We start from the raw sequence: 18,016 nt of genomic DNA, 5'->3' as shown, positions 1-18,016 counted from the left end.
ATTTTTAAAGACATTACTTACTGCTGGAAGAGCAAAAAAGGATATTGCAAAGACCGAGAAACAAGAAGCTATTGTTTTCCCAATCCATGTTTGGGGTACTTTATCACCATATCCAATTGTAGTGACAGTCACCTATAAAATAAAAAAAAAACATATCATATCAAATTTCAACCTAAACTACGGTGAGTGTGATGACAAACTGCTATTTGTTGTTATTCTTATGATGTGCGTTTTATGAGGCATGCTGTAGAATACTTTTAGACAACAGGGAATAACCACAGAAATTAATCATTGAAACTATGCTTAATCACAACATCCTTTTCTATTTTACAATTCTGATAAATACAAACTGGCAAAATTTTTATCTCATTACACATTTTAACTGTTGAAATATCTCATAATTTTTTTAAAGTGATGGCTGTATGCAAAACCAATACTCCAAAATGAAAAAGAATTTATTATTCTCTTAAAATGTCAATTCTACAGGGGAAAATAGTTGAAGAATATAGCTTCAAATAAAAAAAACTCTGCATTTTCATGAAATTTTAGGCAAAGTAACAATTGTATTTAAAAAATTCTACTCAGAACCCCAGTGTAATATGAGAACAAAGTTAGTACAACTGACATAGTAGTCAAAGGATAACTATAAAACACCATATGGTATGTGTTGTGTTTCCTCAGAATTTGGTGAATTACAAAGCAAGCATATCAAAGAGATTTGCATGAATTTCCTCTCTAACCTCAATTACAGCTAGTCCTTCAAATAATATATGTAAAGGCAGATGACATAACACACTAGGAACGAGAACATTGATCACTGTTTCCATATAAAATCCCTGTTACTGAGATTCATTGCAAGGTATGAATCTCCACGGGACAGTTGTAGCATTTATACATAGTAGTCTTTTATACTTTTTATATGTTTTATACTGTTTATAACCAACTGCAAAAAATACAACCCCCCCCCCCCCACACACAATCTTGGCTGATCCCAGCTATGTCCAAAGGAATGCATGGTTTCCTGTTCTGTCCCAAACAGAATGACCTTGTGTTTCACACAGTAACCTTTTTAAAAAAAAATCAAGGTCTAACATCAGCAAGAAGGTGACAGTTAATCTTCCAAACCATATATTTGATCATTTCAGCCTCGGGACTCCCAAGGCAGTGGTGGGAAACCCCATCTAACAGATCACCATTGCGGTCACCTGAAACTCCGGTTCCCTATAGCCATTCAGTTAGCCATCCAGCGACACTAACAACACCAACTAGCCCTCACAACCTCCAGTCCCACTTTAACTCTAGTCACATTAAATTAACCTCCAAAAACTGGCCAGGATTAATAAGATAAGAACAAAACTTCTGGGTTAAACTTACCTCCAAAAACAGGTCATGATTAATAAGATAAAAACAAAATGTCCAGATACCGCCAAGTTGATTCAAGCTAAAAACTCAAACTCACCATCACCTACACCATGAATTAAAAAAAAAAATGAACATTATATTTGTTTGAAAGAAAACAGAGAAAAACACTTCATTCTATAATAAAACTCAACAATCTCCACCACACAACACATCTAAAAACACATGTAATAACCATCCACAAACCAACCAAGCATCCCTACCAGTTTTCTAATCACCATAGGGAAAACTTTCAGTCCAACTTATTAAAATCTACTAGGCAAATCTGAAGAAGCATATCTAGAGAAAAAGCACTGGCAAACTTTTAAAACAGTCTCCTTACCCCATTAATTTAAGGCAAAAGAACCTCCCTACAAGTTACCCACATTTACTGTAACATTAACAGAGTTTTTTTTTTTTGAATTATGCTTGTACATGTAACAATAAAGTATAAGTTCTATGACACTAGTTCATGATGTACGTAAAACCTAATTTTAATACTCATTATTTTGTTAAGGGCAGGGATCAATGTAAGGTTCCTACCCTCTTGATGTGACACATCACGATTGTTACACCCATGACGGATACCCTCCCACCACATACACCAATTCCTGTATGCATAAATGTAAGCAAACTAGCCAATTTTGAACATTAAACTCTCAGCGCTCATCTGCCTTGATTAAGAAGAAATAAAGATACCCTGATTCTGACCTCACAGCAAGTGCTGATTTTGTTCTCTTACATGCTGTTATTTTATTTCGGAGTTTATCCAATGTGGATATTTTAACTGTTTTTGAAGGACAATTTTAACTGTTTCCAGGGGAAAATGTTTATCCTAACTTAATTGAGATTTAAAAGAAATTACTTTTAATGGGAACAAAAAGAAACTGAGATCTTAACATTTTGCTTTGGATTTGAGACAAATGCCTAGAAGAGTGACAGTTATTTTGCCTCTGACCCCAGGCAAAGGCTCCTACTTTCAATTTTACACTAGTAATTAAGAAAATATATGCTTGCTCCAGCTAGAGTAACTCAGCACCAGTCTTCCTAAATGAAGTGCCTTGCCGTATTTTCAATGTAATACATCTGGGATTATTTCCATGCTCTACTTGTCCTATTGTAAGTTAACGCTCAGCGACAGCCATATACCATTAACTCCATCCAGTCACAAAACTTCATAACAGCACGAGTGTTATGTGATGTGAATCAAAAAGCTCTTGAGTTAGTGCTATTAGGAAATTGATTTGGCAACAATAATAAAATTGATAAAAACAGAGCCAAAAGAACAATTGTTATAAAAGCATAAGCAAGCAGCCCCCTGAATTCAAGAGGCAATAAATCCAGGCTGAGAATATATCCAAAGATATAAATAAAGTCCACAGAAGATAAATCAGGTACCAGTTTAAACTGGTACCTGATTTATCTTTTGTGTCCTCCATTAAACTGGTACCTGATTTATCTTCTGTGGACTTTATTTATATCTTTGGATATATTCTCAGCCTGGATTTATTGCCTCTTGACTTCAGGGGGCTGCTTGCTTATGCTTTTATAACAATAATAAAATGTTTTTAAGGCTACATCCATGTATTACTCAAAAATGGAGATTATATTATATAATGTAATTGAAAGAAGCATTAATCAGTGAAAATACAACAAATGCATGTAGAATGTGACAGCTGTCAATATCAGCACTAGTGTTGTTTATGAAGCTCTTCTCCATCTTATTCAACATGACTGGTATTAGTATCCCTCAGCCCATTTAGTTCATTACAGATATGCAGCTGGGTTTGGCCAGCACCTCTTGTCATGTCAACTTGCTTGCACTGCTGCATTTACACTTGCAGAATTGCACTTTCAACATGACATGCAGTTAAGGAAGTATTTGCATGATCACATTTTTGTAAGGCCTAGCTTTACCAAATGAAAACAGGACCAGCATACAAGGCACCTTAAAAATGAATTTATTGATTAAGGTTCTTGAAAAACAGACCTGTTTAGGCAAATATTTAACAAAGCCTTCTTCAGTGTTTAAAAAACAACAAAAAAGAACCTGTATTTAAATACTCAAGTGAGTCATGTGCTTAATTACATGTGTGCATTCAGACCTGGCTTAAAGAGCCCACCAAGTTTAATGATCCATTTTTTTCTCCATTGAATTTAATAAATTATGCCAACCTGATTTGTTATGCCTGGATCTTCTAATTTTATCAATAATGGTAAAACTAAAAGTAGCATTTGGATGTACCAAAGAATGTTTATATAAAGCATTGGTGTCTCTCTTGTGTCTGATGTCACTAAAGTGTTCAGAGATTCGAAGCTTCAAGGGTCTGGAGGTTTGGCCAATATAGAATGCAGGACATGTGCATTTGGCCAAATAAATGATCCAATCTGAGGAACAGTTGGCAAAAAATGTTATATTGAATACTTGAGGGGTGTTTTGACTGCTGAAACTGGTGGTTTTAAGTATGATGTTACAATAGATACAGTGTCCACAAGGGAAGCAACCAATCAATGGATCCCCTGATAATGCGGTCTGGATACTTTTGGTACCTTTCTTCTCAAGATGTTTAAAGTGATTAAAAAAGGCAGATAGATTTTTGCCTTTCCGAAAGGAAAACGAACATCTGTCTCCAAGAATGTCCTGAAGTCTAGGTTCACATGTTAATATGTTCCAATTATGTTGAACAGTTTGCATCAATATATTGGTATTCTGACCATATGTGGTGATAAATCTAGGTGTTACTAAAGGTGATTTGTGTCTAGTTTTATAATGAAGCAATTCAGTGCTTTCCATCTGGTCAACTGTGTGTTTGGTATGTAATAGCTGACCCATTTTGTACCCATGGTCATGGAATTGATGTAATAAATCATCTCTGAAGTGTCTATAAGTGTGCTGATCAGAACAAATGTGTTTAATGCACATGAACTGTGATTTGGGAATGTTTTTTGCAGATGTGAGGAGGATGAAAGCTAGTTGCATGGAGAAGTGAATTATTTTGGGGGAATTTACAATGAATTTCTGTAGTCAGCGTAAGATCAGATGCATGGCAAACCAATACATCTAAGAAGATAATTTTATCTCTATCATAGCTGACAGAAAATTCAATCCCCCATTTATTTTCGTTCAAATAAGAAACAAATTCCGAAAGGTATTCTTTATTCGCTCTCCATACCAACCAGCAGTCATCCAAATATCTGCGCCAAATGTCCATTTCAACCATGTAAATGTTATGAGAGTTGTCGTAAATAACCTGTTCTTTAAAGTATGCCATGAACAAATCGGCATATATGGGTGCAAAAGATGCACCTATAGCTGTCCCCTTGGTTTGTAAATAGCATTTGTCTTTGTAAAAAAACACATTTTTTGTCAAAACATGTTCTGTTAAACACAACAAAGGGGTGTTAAAACCTGGCTTGTATATTTCAGTTTTGTTGAGCCAGTATTCCAACGCCTCTAGGCCAGCCCAATGTGGTATGTTGGTATATAATGATTTTACATCCAATGTGCAAAGTAACCAGTCGGGCTCAAGCTGTGTATCAGAGATAATCTGTAAAAATTCCGTGGTATCTGGAATTCTAGAGCGGACACATTGTAAAAGGGGCTTAAGAAATTTGGTAAGGAATAGAGATAATAGTTCTGTTAATGAATTTCTGCCTGAAACAATGGGTCTGCCGGGTGGGTGTTGAAGGTCCTTGTGTATTTTAGGTAGGAAATAAATGTATTGTGGACAAGGGTTGGCAATGGTGAGTTGATGCTGTGTGTTTTGAGTGATAATACCTTCTGCAACAGCTAAACTAAGGAAAGAATCAATCTGTTCCTTGAATACTAGTGTTGGATCAATGGTGAGTTCTGAGTAATAGCGTGCGTTGGATAATTGGTTCAGTGCTTCATGATACATGGATACATTATTAAGTAATAGACCAAACATCCACTGTAAACATTACTAATATTTCATCACATGTCCTCTCCTTCTCTGAAATTGACATTCTTAATAAAGGATTGTCATTCATCCCTGGTTTTTTTGTTTCTGAAGAAAGTTTTGTTCAAGATATTGTTTCATTTTGTAGAAATCTTAATCTTAAACTATTTTTTCAGGAACAAGAACCAAAGATCTCTGAGGAATTTAAATATCATAGGTCTTCGTTCATGCCACCCATGAATCACCAAGTTTCCATGTTTCAAGAAGCCATGATCAAAGATCTACATTTTCAGTTTAGCTCAATTCTACCATTACCTAATAATACATCCAAACTCTGCATAGAAAATATCAGCACATTGGCAAACAATCACAATCTAGTCATAATTAGTGCTGACAAAGGTGGTTCTATAGTGATTCAGGATACATCACAATATGATCATGAAGTACTGAACCAATTATCCAATGCACGCTATTACTCGGAACTCACCATTGATCCAACACCAGTATTCAAGGAACAGATTGATTCTTTCCTTAGTTTAGCTGTTGCAGAAGGTATTATCACTCAAAACACACAGCATCAACTCACCATTGCCAACCCTTGTCCACAATACATTTATTTCCTACCTAAAATACACAAGGACCTTCAACACCCACCCGGCAGACCCATTGTTTCAGGCAGAAATTCATTAACAGAACTATTATCTCTATTCCTTACCAAATTTCTTAATCCCCTTTTACAATGTGTCCACTCTAGAATTCAAGATACCACGGAATTTTTACAGATTATCTCTGATACACAGCTTGAGCCCGACTGGTTACTTTGCACATTGGATGTAAAATCATTATATACCAACATACCACATTGGGCTGGCCTAGAGGCGTTGGAATACTGGCTCAACAAAACTGAAATATACAAGCCTGGTTTCAACACCCTTTTGTTGTGTTTAACAGAACATGTTTTGACAAAAAATGTGTTTTTTTTACAAAGACAAATGCTATTTACAAACCAAGGGGACAGCTATGGGTGCATCTTTTGCACCCATATATGCCGATTTGTTCATAGCATACTTTGAAGAACAGGTTATTTACGGCAACTCTCATAACATTTACATGGTTGAAATGGACATTTGGCGCAGATATTTGGATGACTGCTGGTTGGTATGGAGAGCGAATAAAGAATACCTTTCGGAATTTGTTTCTTATTTGAATGAAAATAAATGGGGGATTGAATTTTCTGTCAGCTATGATAGAGATAAAATTATCTTCTTAGATGTATTGGTTTGCTGTGCATCTAATCATACACTGACTACAGAAATTCATTGTAAATTCCCCCAAAATAATTCACTTCTCCATGCAACCAGCTTTCATCCTCCTCACATCTGCAAAAACATTCCCAAATCACAGTTCATGCCCATTGAACACATTTGTTCTGATCAGCACACTTATAGACACTTCAGAGATGATTTAGTACATCGATTCCATGACCGTGGGTACAAAATGGGTCAACTATTACATACCAAACACACAGTTGACCAGATGGAAAGCACTGAATTGCTTCATTATAAAACTAGACACAAATCACCTTCAGTAACACCTAGATTTATCACCACATATGGTCGGAATACCAATATATTGATGCAAACTGTTCAACATAATTGGAACATATTAACATGTGAACCTAGACTTCAGGACATTCTTGGAGACAGATGTTCATTTTCCTTTCGGAAAGGCAAAAATCTATCTGCCTTTTTTAATCACTTTAAACATCTTGAGAAGAAAGGTACCAAAAGTATCCAGACCACATCAGGGGATCCATTAATTGGTTGCTTTCCTTGTGGACACTGTATCTATTGTAACATCATACTTAAAACCACCAGTTTCAGCAGTCAAAACACCCCTCAAGTATTCAATATAACATTTTTTGCCAACTGTTCCTCAGATTGGGTCATTTATTTGGCCAAATGCACATGTCCTGCATTCTATATTGGCCAAACCTCCAGACCCGTGAAGCTTCGAATCTCTGAACACTTTAGTGACATCAGACACAAGAGAGACACCAATGCTTTATATAAACATTCTTTGGTACATCCAAATGCTACTTTTAGTTTTACCATTATTGATAAAATTAAAAGATCCAGGCATAACAAATCAGTTTGGCATAATTTATTAAATTCAATGGAGAAAAAATGGATCATTAAACTTGGTGGGCTCTTTAAGCCAGGTCTGAATGAGCATATGTAATTAAGAACATGACTCACTTGAGTATTTAAATACAGGTTCTTTTTTGTTGTTTTTTAAACACTGAAGAAGGCTTTGTTAAATATTTGCCAAAACCGCTCTGTTTTTCAAGAACCTTAATCAATAAATTCATTTTTAAGGTGCCTTGTATGCAGATCCTGTTTTCTTTTTGTTTGAACACTTTGCTCTTTGGGACCCTGCAGCTGCCTCACTCGCAGAGGTTGTACTATTTGGAGTTTTTAGCTTTACCAAGTCACATAAGCTAACCAAAGAGAAGCTTCAAACCTGTGTTATAATTCAGCTGCATTAAAGGCAATGTCCTCTATGGATCCTGCTCATTGCTCAGAGCAAATGATCTGAGGTCCTTAACAGGAATGCTGCTGCTTCTGATTCAGATAATAACATCAGAATATGAGCAGAGAGATGTCAGTGTGGTCAGAAATTATTGGTGTGCAATAAAGACGCAAAGTGTAACAGTACAAAATGTATTTGCCCATAAGAGCTTGCATTGCCTTTTATTTTATCCTGCTAGGTTCACTCTGTTGAATGACCAAATTACATTTCAAATACTTCCAAAAGATCAGCTTACAGTTCTCAAATAATTAAATGCAGTCTTTGAAATGCTTGATAGGCAAAATGTCATTTATTTCTGCCATATATGGCTAACAATGCAGCTCAATGATTCCATCTATTTTTTTCTCTACATACACACGACTGAGTATGAGAATGCCACATAACAGGCTTTACACTTTCATTTTTCTGACAAAAAGTGGGTGTCATTGCCACTGTGCGTTTTTTTTGAAGTTGTATGGGGATACTACATAAATGACTATATATAAAATGAATTGCATCTTTTACATTCACACTTCTATTTTATAAAAGTTCATCAGGATATGTTATGCTACAATGTCATTTTCCAAGGCAAGCCATCTGGAAGCTACATTAACTAAAGTTCTAAAGCCTCTTTTTAGCACCTAACAGGGCTCATAAGAAAAGGAACAATGTGAAAACATTAAAATGGTTAAGTATCAGCTTGCAATACATATTAGTAGGTAAGCTTTTATTGTATTTGCTCGAAATTTAAAAATGTTTCATAACATACTTGAAATTAATTTTCACAGAATGTCTCTTGCATTTGCAGTAGCATTAGGTCATTTTTCTGAGCCATGTTTTCTATTGTTGGAAAGAAAACTACAAAGCCAAAGATTTATGGGATCTGCCAGGATGCCTCGGGTGAGTAATAAGAGACAACAGGCTGTGCTTTGCCTTCACCTTCTTAAAGCAATAAATGTGTCCTTTCTAGACATGCCCTAAGGAAACAGACATTAGAACTCAGATTTTTTACTGCTGTTTTTATCTTTGAAGCATATACAGCAGGAACCCCAAGATTCATTATAAACTTTTAAGACTTGTAAGTCCATTAAAGACTTTCATATAGATTAAAAAAAAAATTTTTGTAGTTAGCTTAAAAAGTATGAATGCAGAGGATACAACTATTTGATTTACTTTAGTAAAACAGTAGAACAACTGCATGAAATATTGCTAAAACTAATAATTTATAAATGTTATCTACAGCCTGCTAGCAAAGAAAATATATTACACAAAGTATTTGCAAACAGTCCATTCAACTCTTGTCTGTACATGCAGGTGGTGTATATTTATCCATAAACATATCTGTGGTGCAGAACCATTCTATGGCAACAAAGGTTTAACAAAGAAGTTGATGGGCTTAGCTTTATGACTGATACACAGTGTGGACTGGGTTAAAATGTAAATGGCACTGAACAGTTAAGTGACATATCAATATCCAAAATATAAAACTAGTGTTAAGCATGGAAAATTCAGACAGAAATGTATTATTGAATTCTTTCTTTTATGTCAGTGGTTATGAAATTAAGGCAAAGGTTCATAGGTCAACACTAGGCTGTTGATTGTGCCAGGGCTAGTGGCCTGGATGTATGAAGACTGGTTCTAAATGATCCTGACCCATGAGCAAGAAAGGGAAAACAGAGGTTGGGATGGATGGATAGATGGAAGGATGGATCTAGAATACCATTAATAGCCTAACTACAATACACCAAACTGTAGTTACCCATTAAGTAGGGTTAGGGAGCTACTTTGCTGTACATCTAAAGGAAGTCTGTTCCATAAAAGAGGGATTGTCTGGGATATATGTTTGTTTCACCAGCAAGTCTTATTTATGTTTTGGTGGAAATCAAGATTTCTTGAGCTGGTGTTGAGGATGATATTAGTTTTGTAGATGTGCAGGAGGTCATATGGGATTGAATCCTTTCAGCCCTTGTAGGCTAGACAGAGGTCAACTGTAAAGAGTCTGCAGGAAATGGGAAAGAGAAACATTGTTTTAAGATATTCTGGGTAGCTCAAGGAATTTATGACCTGAGTGATCTTAGTGAAAAAACACTGTGGTCATTCAAGTTGGTTCATATGCTTAAAAAAGTGCTTATCAAAGGGAACATTATACTATTTTATGGGCCTATCAGGGAGGAATAGAGAGTGATGATAATTTCCTTAGAGCTGGAAGAAATACAGTTGGTGATTAGTCTGGCAAGGTAAAAAGATTTTCCAACATTAGAGGATAAATGGTAATCAAGATCATTGTCAACAGAAGTACCCAAGTCCCTTATGGCTGAGTTAACTTTCGAAAGGGTGTCAGTTATGTGTAGTAGAAGCATGGATGTCCAGTTCTGCCTTAGGTCATAATGCTGTATTTTTTGGCATTTACTTTTAGGCCATTTAGTCCCACTTGAAGAATCTAGAATTTGGAAGGGAAGTTAAAGACTGCTCCAAGTTTGCAGTCATCTACAAACTTAGTCAGTTACAGGCCCTTAATGTCACACGACATCAGAGAAGTAAATACCAAAGAGAAGATGCCATAGGACTGATCCCTAGGGGTTTCCACTGGTGACGACTCTTTTCCAACAAACGTCAACATCCTGAAGATAAGCCACTCTACATCAAAAATGGAAAATGCAACTTTTTCCAAGTATGCATGTGTCAAGATTGCTTCTCAGCATATTGAAGTATTACTTCAAAACAACCCATAAATCATACCCCACTGTGCCCCCCAAACCCCTTGCTAATTATATATACTAACTCAGAGATTGGATAATTGTCAAGGGAAAAAAATAATCCCCTACCCAGAGATTGTCGATCTCACACACCTGTCAACTATCTGAATACTTGACCAAATGTGATCAATTAAACAGATGTTGACCAAACTCCCTGTTAAACAAACCACCGGAACCCATATATATATATATATATATATATATATATATATATATATATATATATATATATATATGATCTTATGCAGTTTAGATGATGTAAAGTAGTATAGCCTACAGGCCTTACACCAGGACGTTATAAGCGCACAGTGCATAATGGAATAATTCAAATTGAAGAACTTTAGGAAGCCTTGTCTCATAATTAAAGTATGGTACAGGGCATGTTCTAATTGCTGTGGATGGATGCTCATTTCTTCCTTTTTTCTCTATAAACATACATTGTACTGCCTTGGAGACAAGATGGAACTGCACAATATCAGGTGGGGAACACCACAAGCATTCAGTTGCTGACATCATCACCCATGTAGGTATTTTTATTAATATCAGAAGAAGTAGTAGTGGCAGCAGTAGTAAAGGTAGTACAAGTAGTACTACTACTAGTAGTAGTGGTAGAAGTGGTAGTACTAGTAGTAGATATTAGTATATACATGTAGTAGTAGCATCAGTACTACTAGTAGTAGTAGTGGTGGTAGTAGTTGTAGTAGTAGTGCTATTAGTAGTTGAGGTAGTAGTAGTAGTAGTAGTTGTGGTAGTAGTATTATAGTTATTATCAGTAGTAGTAGCAATATTAGTAGAAGAAGTAGCAGTAGCACTAGTAGTGGTATTAGTAGTAGTGGCAGCAGTAGTAGTAGAAGCATCAGTAGTAGTAGTAGAGGTAGTAGAAGTAGTACTACTAGTAGTAGATGTAGTAGTAGCACTAGTCGTAGGTATTAGCATATACTTGTAGTAGCAGCAAGAGTACTACTACTAGTAGTAGTTGTAGTAGTAGTGCTATTAGTAGTTGTGGTAGTAGTAATAGTAGTAGTAGTATTAGCATCAGTAGTAGTGGCTGTGGCAGTAGTAGTATAGTTATTATCAGTGTTAGTAGAAATAGTATCAGAAGAAGTAGCAGCAGCACTAGTAGTGGTATTAGTAGTAGTGGTAGTTGTAGTAATAGTAGTAGTAGTGCTGTTAGTAGTAGTGTATTAGTAGTGGTGGTGGTGGTAGTAGTATAGTTATTACAAGTAGTACCAGTGGTATTTCACTGAGTTGGAAATATTGGAAAAGGACTTACCTGCAAATGAGGGTATAAACAGTGCCCAGATGACTAGGGTTGGGAGGGTGGCTTAATGGCTAAGGTGTTTGCCTTATAAACACAAGGTGCAGGGTTTGAGTCTCACAAGAGATAATTGGCTAGCCTTAAAATGGCTCACAAGGGCAGTTAGCTTAGTACTAAACTATGAACTATAAACCTATGAAGGACAATGGGCAACTGTTTTAAATGTCCAAGATGACTATTTCTTAGAATATTTCCTTTTTTTCTGAGGTGTGGTGATCTCTGAATAAATATATATAATTTTAGAGGATGGGAAGTGCAGAGGGGCTTGATTCCCTGAAAAAACGTTTTTTTAGGATAAGAGCTTTACTTAATAAAAACCTTTTCCCTGCATTTTCTGTCTCTTTTTTCACTTTATTGGCATTCTGTATTTTGAATGCTGATATTTCAATAGGCAACCAGGATAATGCTTTGTGCTCCTGTGGTTTTCTGTTTTACTGCAGAGGAGTAGTTAGGAGTTTGCTGACATATGGGGACACAGAGGGGCAAACAGTGAAAAAGATAATTTTATATATCAGAGAGGGGAAAAGCCCTTTCCATTAATGGAAGACAATAATCTAAGCAGAATGGATTTTGAAGTCTCGTAACAGCCTGAAACATGACTGCAAATCTTACGTAAGATGATCTGAAATGTTCTCTTTCTTCAGTGTTCATCTGCAACCAGGACAGCAGACTCAAGCTTTGGAATAAGTAAAACCGTAACTATAGCATAACAGGAGTATGCAGTAAGCAACGATTTCATATGAAAGTTTTAGTTGTGGCAGGATATTAATAGGGATGAGACAAGGGTGACACCCAAATATTTGCAAAAGTGTACACATTTAACAGGAGTACCCAAGAGATAAGATAATTTGAGAGGAGTACCCAGGGATAGCCACAGAGTGGTATCAAAGAGTTAGTTTTAGTAATGTGAACAAATTTCTAACAGTTAAACTTCCCCCTTCTCCGCTGCTGTGCGCTCTAGCTGCGTGAGTACTACCACTCTTTCTGCCCTGAGTTACCCCTGCAAGTAAACCTACGAGGATACCTCAAAACCTACCTTCAAAACTCAGCTCTCCTAATTGCTCCAGCAAAATATCAAACAACTAAACAGGCTTCTCAGCTGCCTCACTCCCCCTTGTTTTTTGGACATTTCACCTACGGGAATCTAAGAAACTTTCTGCCCTGAGTTACCCCTGCAAGTAAACCTACGAGGATACCTCAAAACCTACCTTCAAAACTTAGCTCTCCTAATTGCTCCAGCAAAATATCAAACAACTAAGCAGGCTTCTCAGCTGCCTCACTCCCCCTTGTTTTTTGGACATTTCACCTACGGGAATCTAAGAAACCTTCTGCCCTGAGTTACCCCTGCAAGTAAACCTACGGGGATACCTCAAAACCTACCTTCAAAACTCAGCTCTCCTAATTGCTCCAGCAAAATATCAAACAACTAAGCAGGCTTCTCAGCTGCCTCACTCCCCCTTGTTTTTTGGACATTTCACCTACGGGAATCTAAGAAAGTATGTGTAACTGCAGATGAACCCTTAATAACTTATGTTTTGGACTAATAGATGTTTTGTAGTACTCTAGCCTGCCAGGATAGCCAGCAGCCTTAGCTCCCCCCCCCCCGATCCACACTAGCTGCACTCTTTTTCCAAGTATTGCCCCTAGGATATTCTAAGTGGCACAAGACCTCAGACTCCTCTGCAGATTTCTATGTTTCTATCTTAACTCTAACCTCTCCCCTTTTACTGTATCTCCTAACTCTTCTAGCCCACTCTAGCTGTAACACCTCCTTTCTAATCTCTCCCTCTAGCTTCTCATACTTCACTCCTGCCCAACACCTCAGGTCCTTCTCCCTTCCTACTTACCCCACTGTAAACCTTCTTTCACTGATTGACTCCGGAACCCCTCGGGACCTCTTGGTTCCTATCTCACCTTACTCTACAGTGTTCTTCTTTTTTACTGCCTCTAGATCTTGCTCCCTCCTCTCTTCCTAGCTCAGTGTTCTCCTGTACTATGTCTACTTCCATTTCCTAACCGTACTCTTACATACCCTATTCTCTTGTGATACCTGGCTATTCCACTTATACTTTTGTTGTTAACTTTCTTAACTGTACCTTCCTGTCTTCATTTCTTTGATATTTCCTTCTTCTCCCCTCCCTTTAGCTATTACCTCACAGCCCTTCCGGCTAACTCCCCTTCCTGTCCCTCCCCTTCCTATTGGAAGTGATAAAGCTCTCCCCAACTTCTGGGCGCCATTTTTAAACTTCGTCCTTCTCCGCTGCTGTGCGCTCTAGCTGCACGAGTACTTCCACTGTAAGTTGTACCTGTTTTTACTCAACCATATTGTGCTTTTCTGCCTTAATTGTATTGTGTACTTTAATGCTCTCTGCTTTCATGTTGGGACCTGTGCGCCCTGTAATCCTAAACGCAAGGTCCGATTGATTGAGTATTTAGCCCTGGTATCTTAAGACCGTTAGTGTTGTTACTGGGACCATTGCGCACTTCTGTAATAGTAAGCGCATGGTCCGATTTGCTGTTTTTTAATTCATTCTACTTGGGCCCTGCAATACTGAATGCAAGGTCTGGTTGATTGAGTAATCAGTTCTGATACCTCATAGACTCTCTATTTGTTAGTGGGACCTCTGTGCACACCTCTATTAAGTAAGCGCATGGTCCGGTTTGCTGTTTTCATTACTTTTTAATCGGGTATCTTCATAGCCTGTCTGCATCATAATTGGGACCTTCGCACATGATAATATTCACGCGCAAGGCCTGGGTTGTTATTCTTAAACAAGCTACATTATAATAGAGATGCGAAAATAGGCATCTACCTTAATCTGTTATGTGCTCTATTGGCCATTAATAGCTAAAAGGTTCTAACTGATTAGAGAAGATCTGACTACTTATTGACTGTATTTCTACCTATTTTTGTGATATTGGTTGATTTTCTATGCACTAGCAAGGGCTCGGGTTGATGTATATGTTATTACCATGTGCTTCGCTTTTAATCTCTGCCATAACATCTCCTTTTGGGTTTTGTAATGACTGCATTTAACAGCTGATTTGTGGAGGGAAAAACTACTGCACTATATCGTTGTATTAGCTTATGCGATCCAAACGATCAGCAAACGCCATGACTAGTTGATTGTAAACATATTTTTAAAGTAATTTGGAGTTTTTCTAGGACCAATTGCATATTGATGTGTACTGTGTTACATCGACTACAAAGCTGTGATTTTTTGGAGGCCAACTTACCTAGCATAGAAATGCAATGTTACTTATTCAGATGCTGTAACTGCTAGAAATTGCTTTGATGTACTACTTTTTACTGTTATTTCACTACAATCTTAACACAAGCCATTTTTTTTTATTAATTTATCTAACACTACTTTTCTCTCTAAACTCTCTACCCTGTTTATAGCTTTCTGCCCTGAGTTACCCCTGCAAGTAAACCCACGAGGATACCTCAAAACCTACCTTCAAAACTCAGCTCTCCTAATTGCTCCAGCAAAATATCAAACAACTAAGCAGGCTTCTCAGCTGCCTCACTCCCCTTTGTTTTTTGGACATTTCACCTACGGGAATCTAAGAAAGTATGTGTAACTGCAGATGAACCCTTAATAACTTTTGTTTTGGTCTAATAGATGTTTTGTAGTACTCTAGTCTGCCAGGATAGCCAGCAGCCTTAGCTCCCCCCCCCGATCCACACTAGCTGCACTCTTTTTCCAAGTATTGCCCCAAGGATATTCTAAGTGGCACAAGACCTCAGACTCCTCTGCAGATTTCTATGTTTCTATCTTAACTCTAACCTCTCCCCTCTTACTGTATCTCCTAACTCTTCTAGCCCACTCTAGCTGTAACACCTCCTTTCTAATCTCTCCCTCTAGCTTCTCATACTTCACTCCTGCCCAACACCTCAGGTCCTTCTCCCTTCCTACTTACCCCACTGTAAACCTTCTTTCACTGATTGACTCTGGAACCCCTCGGGACCTCTTGGTTCTTCCCGCTCCGTAAGCCCTGCGGGCTAACTCCGCCCCCCCTACCCTACCCCCAAATCTCACCCACCCCCAGTGCATCTAGCTTTATTTTCCCCCATAGCCACACCGTCTGAAACTCTTATCCAATTAAACATTTATTACCAATAACTACCCCTCCCTATCCCCACCCACTTTAACCTCTAATTATCTATCTCAGCTATATCACTTAAGCATTGCATTCCTTCTCACCTACTCCAATCCCAACTCTTCTTTCCACTACCAACCTTATACTTTTATACTTTACTTCCACTACCAACCTTATACTTTTATACTTAACTACTCCTATGTAAACTTATCTCTTTTGCTTTTACATATATCCTATCTACCACATAACAGTTCTACATCACAATCTAACACACTACTTCTAACCAGATATATCCAGTTGCTATTTATATAGTATCTGCTATATTGCATACTCCTCTATTCTAATACCACTATTCTATTAACTCCTCTCCATTATGCCCTCTAAACACCCCTTCACCTTCCTTTCACTATTACTACTATTCTCCTTATCCTCTTTCTACCATCTCTCCCAACCCACAATTTCCACCCACTCCCAACCCTTTCATATAACTAACCCTCACAACACATCCTTCTCACCCTCATACTCTCTTATTTCCCCCCACCTATATTCCTCAGAAAACCTCCTTCTCTTTCAACATAAACTTATCTCCTATTATGCTAACTTTTCCACCATAACTGTTAGCAAACCCCTCCAATTCACAAAACAACCCAATCTCATCTCCTTGCTAACTACTCACATAGACTATTATATACTACACCTGATAACTGCTCTCATATCTGGAGACATCCATCCTAACCCAGGCCCCACCACTACTACTGCTATAAATAAATCTCTATTATTTACTTCCTTAAATTCTCAAAGTGTAATAAACAAAGTCCCAAACCTACATGCTTGGCTCATACATAATGGACCTGACATCCTCACTATTTCAGAAACCTGGCTAAAACCACACATTAAAGACTCTGAAATAGTTCCTCCTAACTACTCCATCATAAGAAAAGACAGACCTCACAAAAAAGGTGGAGGAGTAGCCCTTCTATACACTTCCTCCCTAGTAGTTACTCCATATAACAAACCTACTCCACACTTTAACAATGCCGAACTTCTCCTTACAATGCTGCAAATCAATAATCATAAACATATATGTATAGCTTCCCTTTACATCCCCCCAGGGGACAATATCTCCACTCTTGAACTCATCCTTTCCTGGCTATCCAGTAACATTAAAAATGAAACCATAATCCTAGGAGATGTTAATATTAACTGGGCCCTTATACAGTCTCCTACAAACCCCACTAACATCAACCTCTACAATTTCTCACAACTGATCACTTCGGTGACCCACCCTGCCAAAAACCCCTCCAATGGGAGCATATTGGATTGGATTCTAGTCTCCCACCCTCACTACTTCACCAACACTGGCACTCTTCCCGACCCACTTGGTGACCACTTACCCACCTTTACCCACCGGCTTCCCACTATCCTTCAGCATACTCACAACCACATTACAATCCGTGACCATAAAAACTTTGACCCAGTAATCTTTTCAAACTCACTGCAAGCAATTAATTGGAACTGTCTAAAAACACTATCCCTTGACGATGCAGTCTCATACTTTAACTCAACTTTCTTAAAATTACTTGACTCCCAAGCTCCTTTACGGACTAAAAGAATAAAAACTAAATCAGCCCCATGGCTCTCCAAAACTACTCTTGCTATCATGAGACATAGAGACAAAGTCTGGGGACGCTACCAAAAACACAAGACAGCACCACTCCTTAACGAATATAAAATGCTCCGAAACAAAGTAAAGAAACTCATTACTTCTGATCGTCAAAACTACTTCTCTACACTCCAAAACCAAAATAAAAACAACCCACAGAAATTTTGGAAAGGGATCTCTACTCTCCTCCACCCCAGTATACCAGATACTCCTACCCCAGACCCAAATGCTCCAGATCATGAATTAGCCACCCAATTCAATTCTTTCTTTATTGATTCAATTTCTA

General features: G+C 37.6%; 1 protein-coding gene across 1 annotated transcript in view; it reads right to left on the bottom strand.

Moving 5' to 3' along the window:
* The window catches only part of LOC122814989 (potassium voltage-gated channel subfamily KQT member 1-like), a 1,169,537-nt gene that overhangs the window by 309,012 nt on the left and 842,509 nt on the right, over positions 1–18,016 (bottom strand). Inside the window, exon 6 of the mRNA XM_044087244.1 lies at positions 22–132. Within this exon, the coding sequence (XP_043943179.1) occupies positions 22–132 (111 nt within the window). The remainder of the gene's footprint in view (positions 1–21; positions 133–18,016) is intronic.

This window comes from Protopterus annectens, chromosome 11.part0 (assembly GCF_019279795.1).
Source record: "Protopterus annectens isolate FY-2018-M chromosome 11.part0, PAN1.0, whole genome shotgun sequence".
Lineage (NCBI taxonomy): Eukaryota > Metazoa > Chordata > Ceratodontiformes > Protopteridae > Protopterus > Protopterus annectens.
The sequence above is the reverse complement of the archived record's forward strand: the minus strand, read 5'-3'. Positions and strand labels throughout refer to the sequence as shown.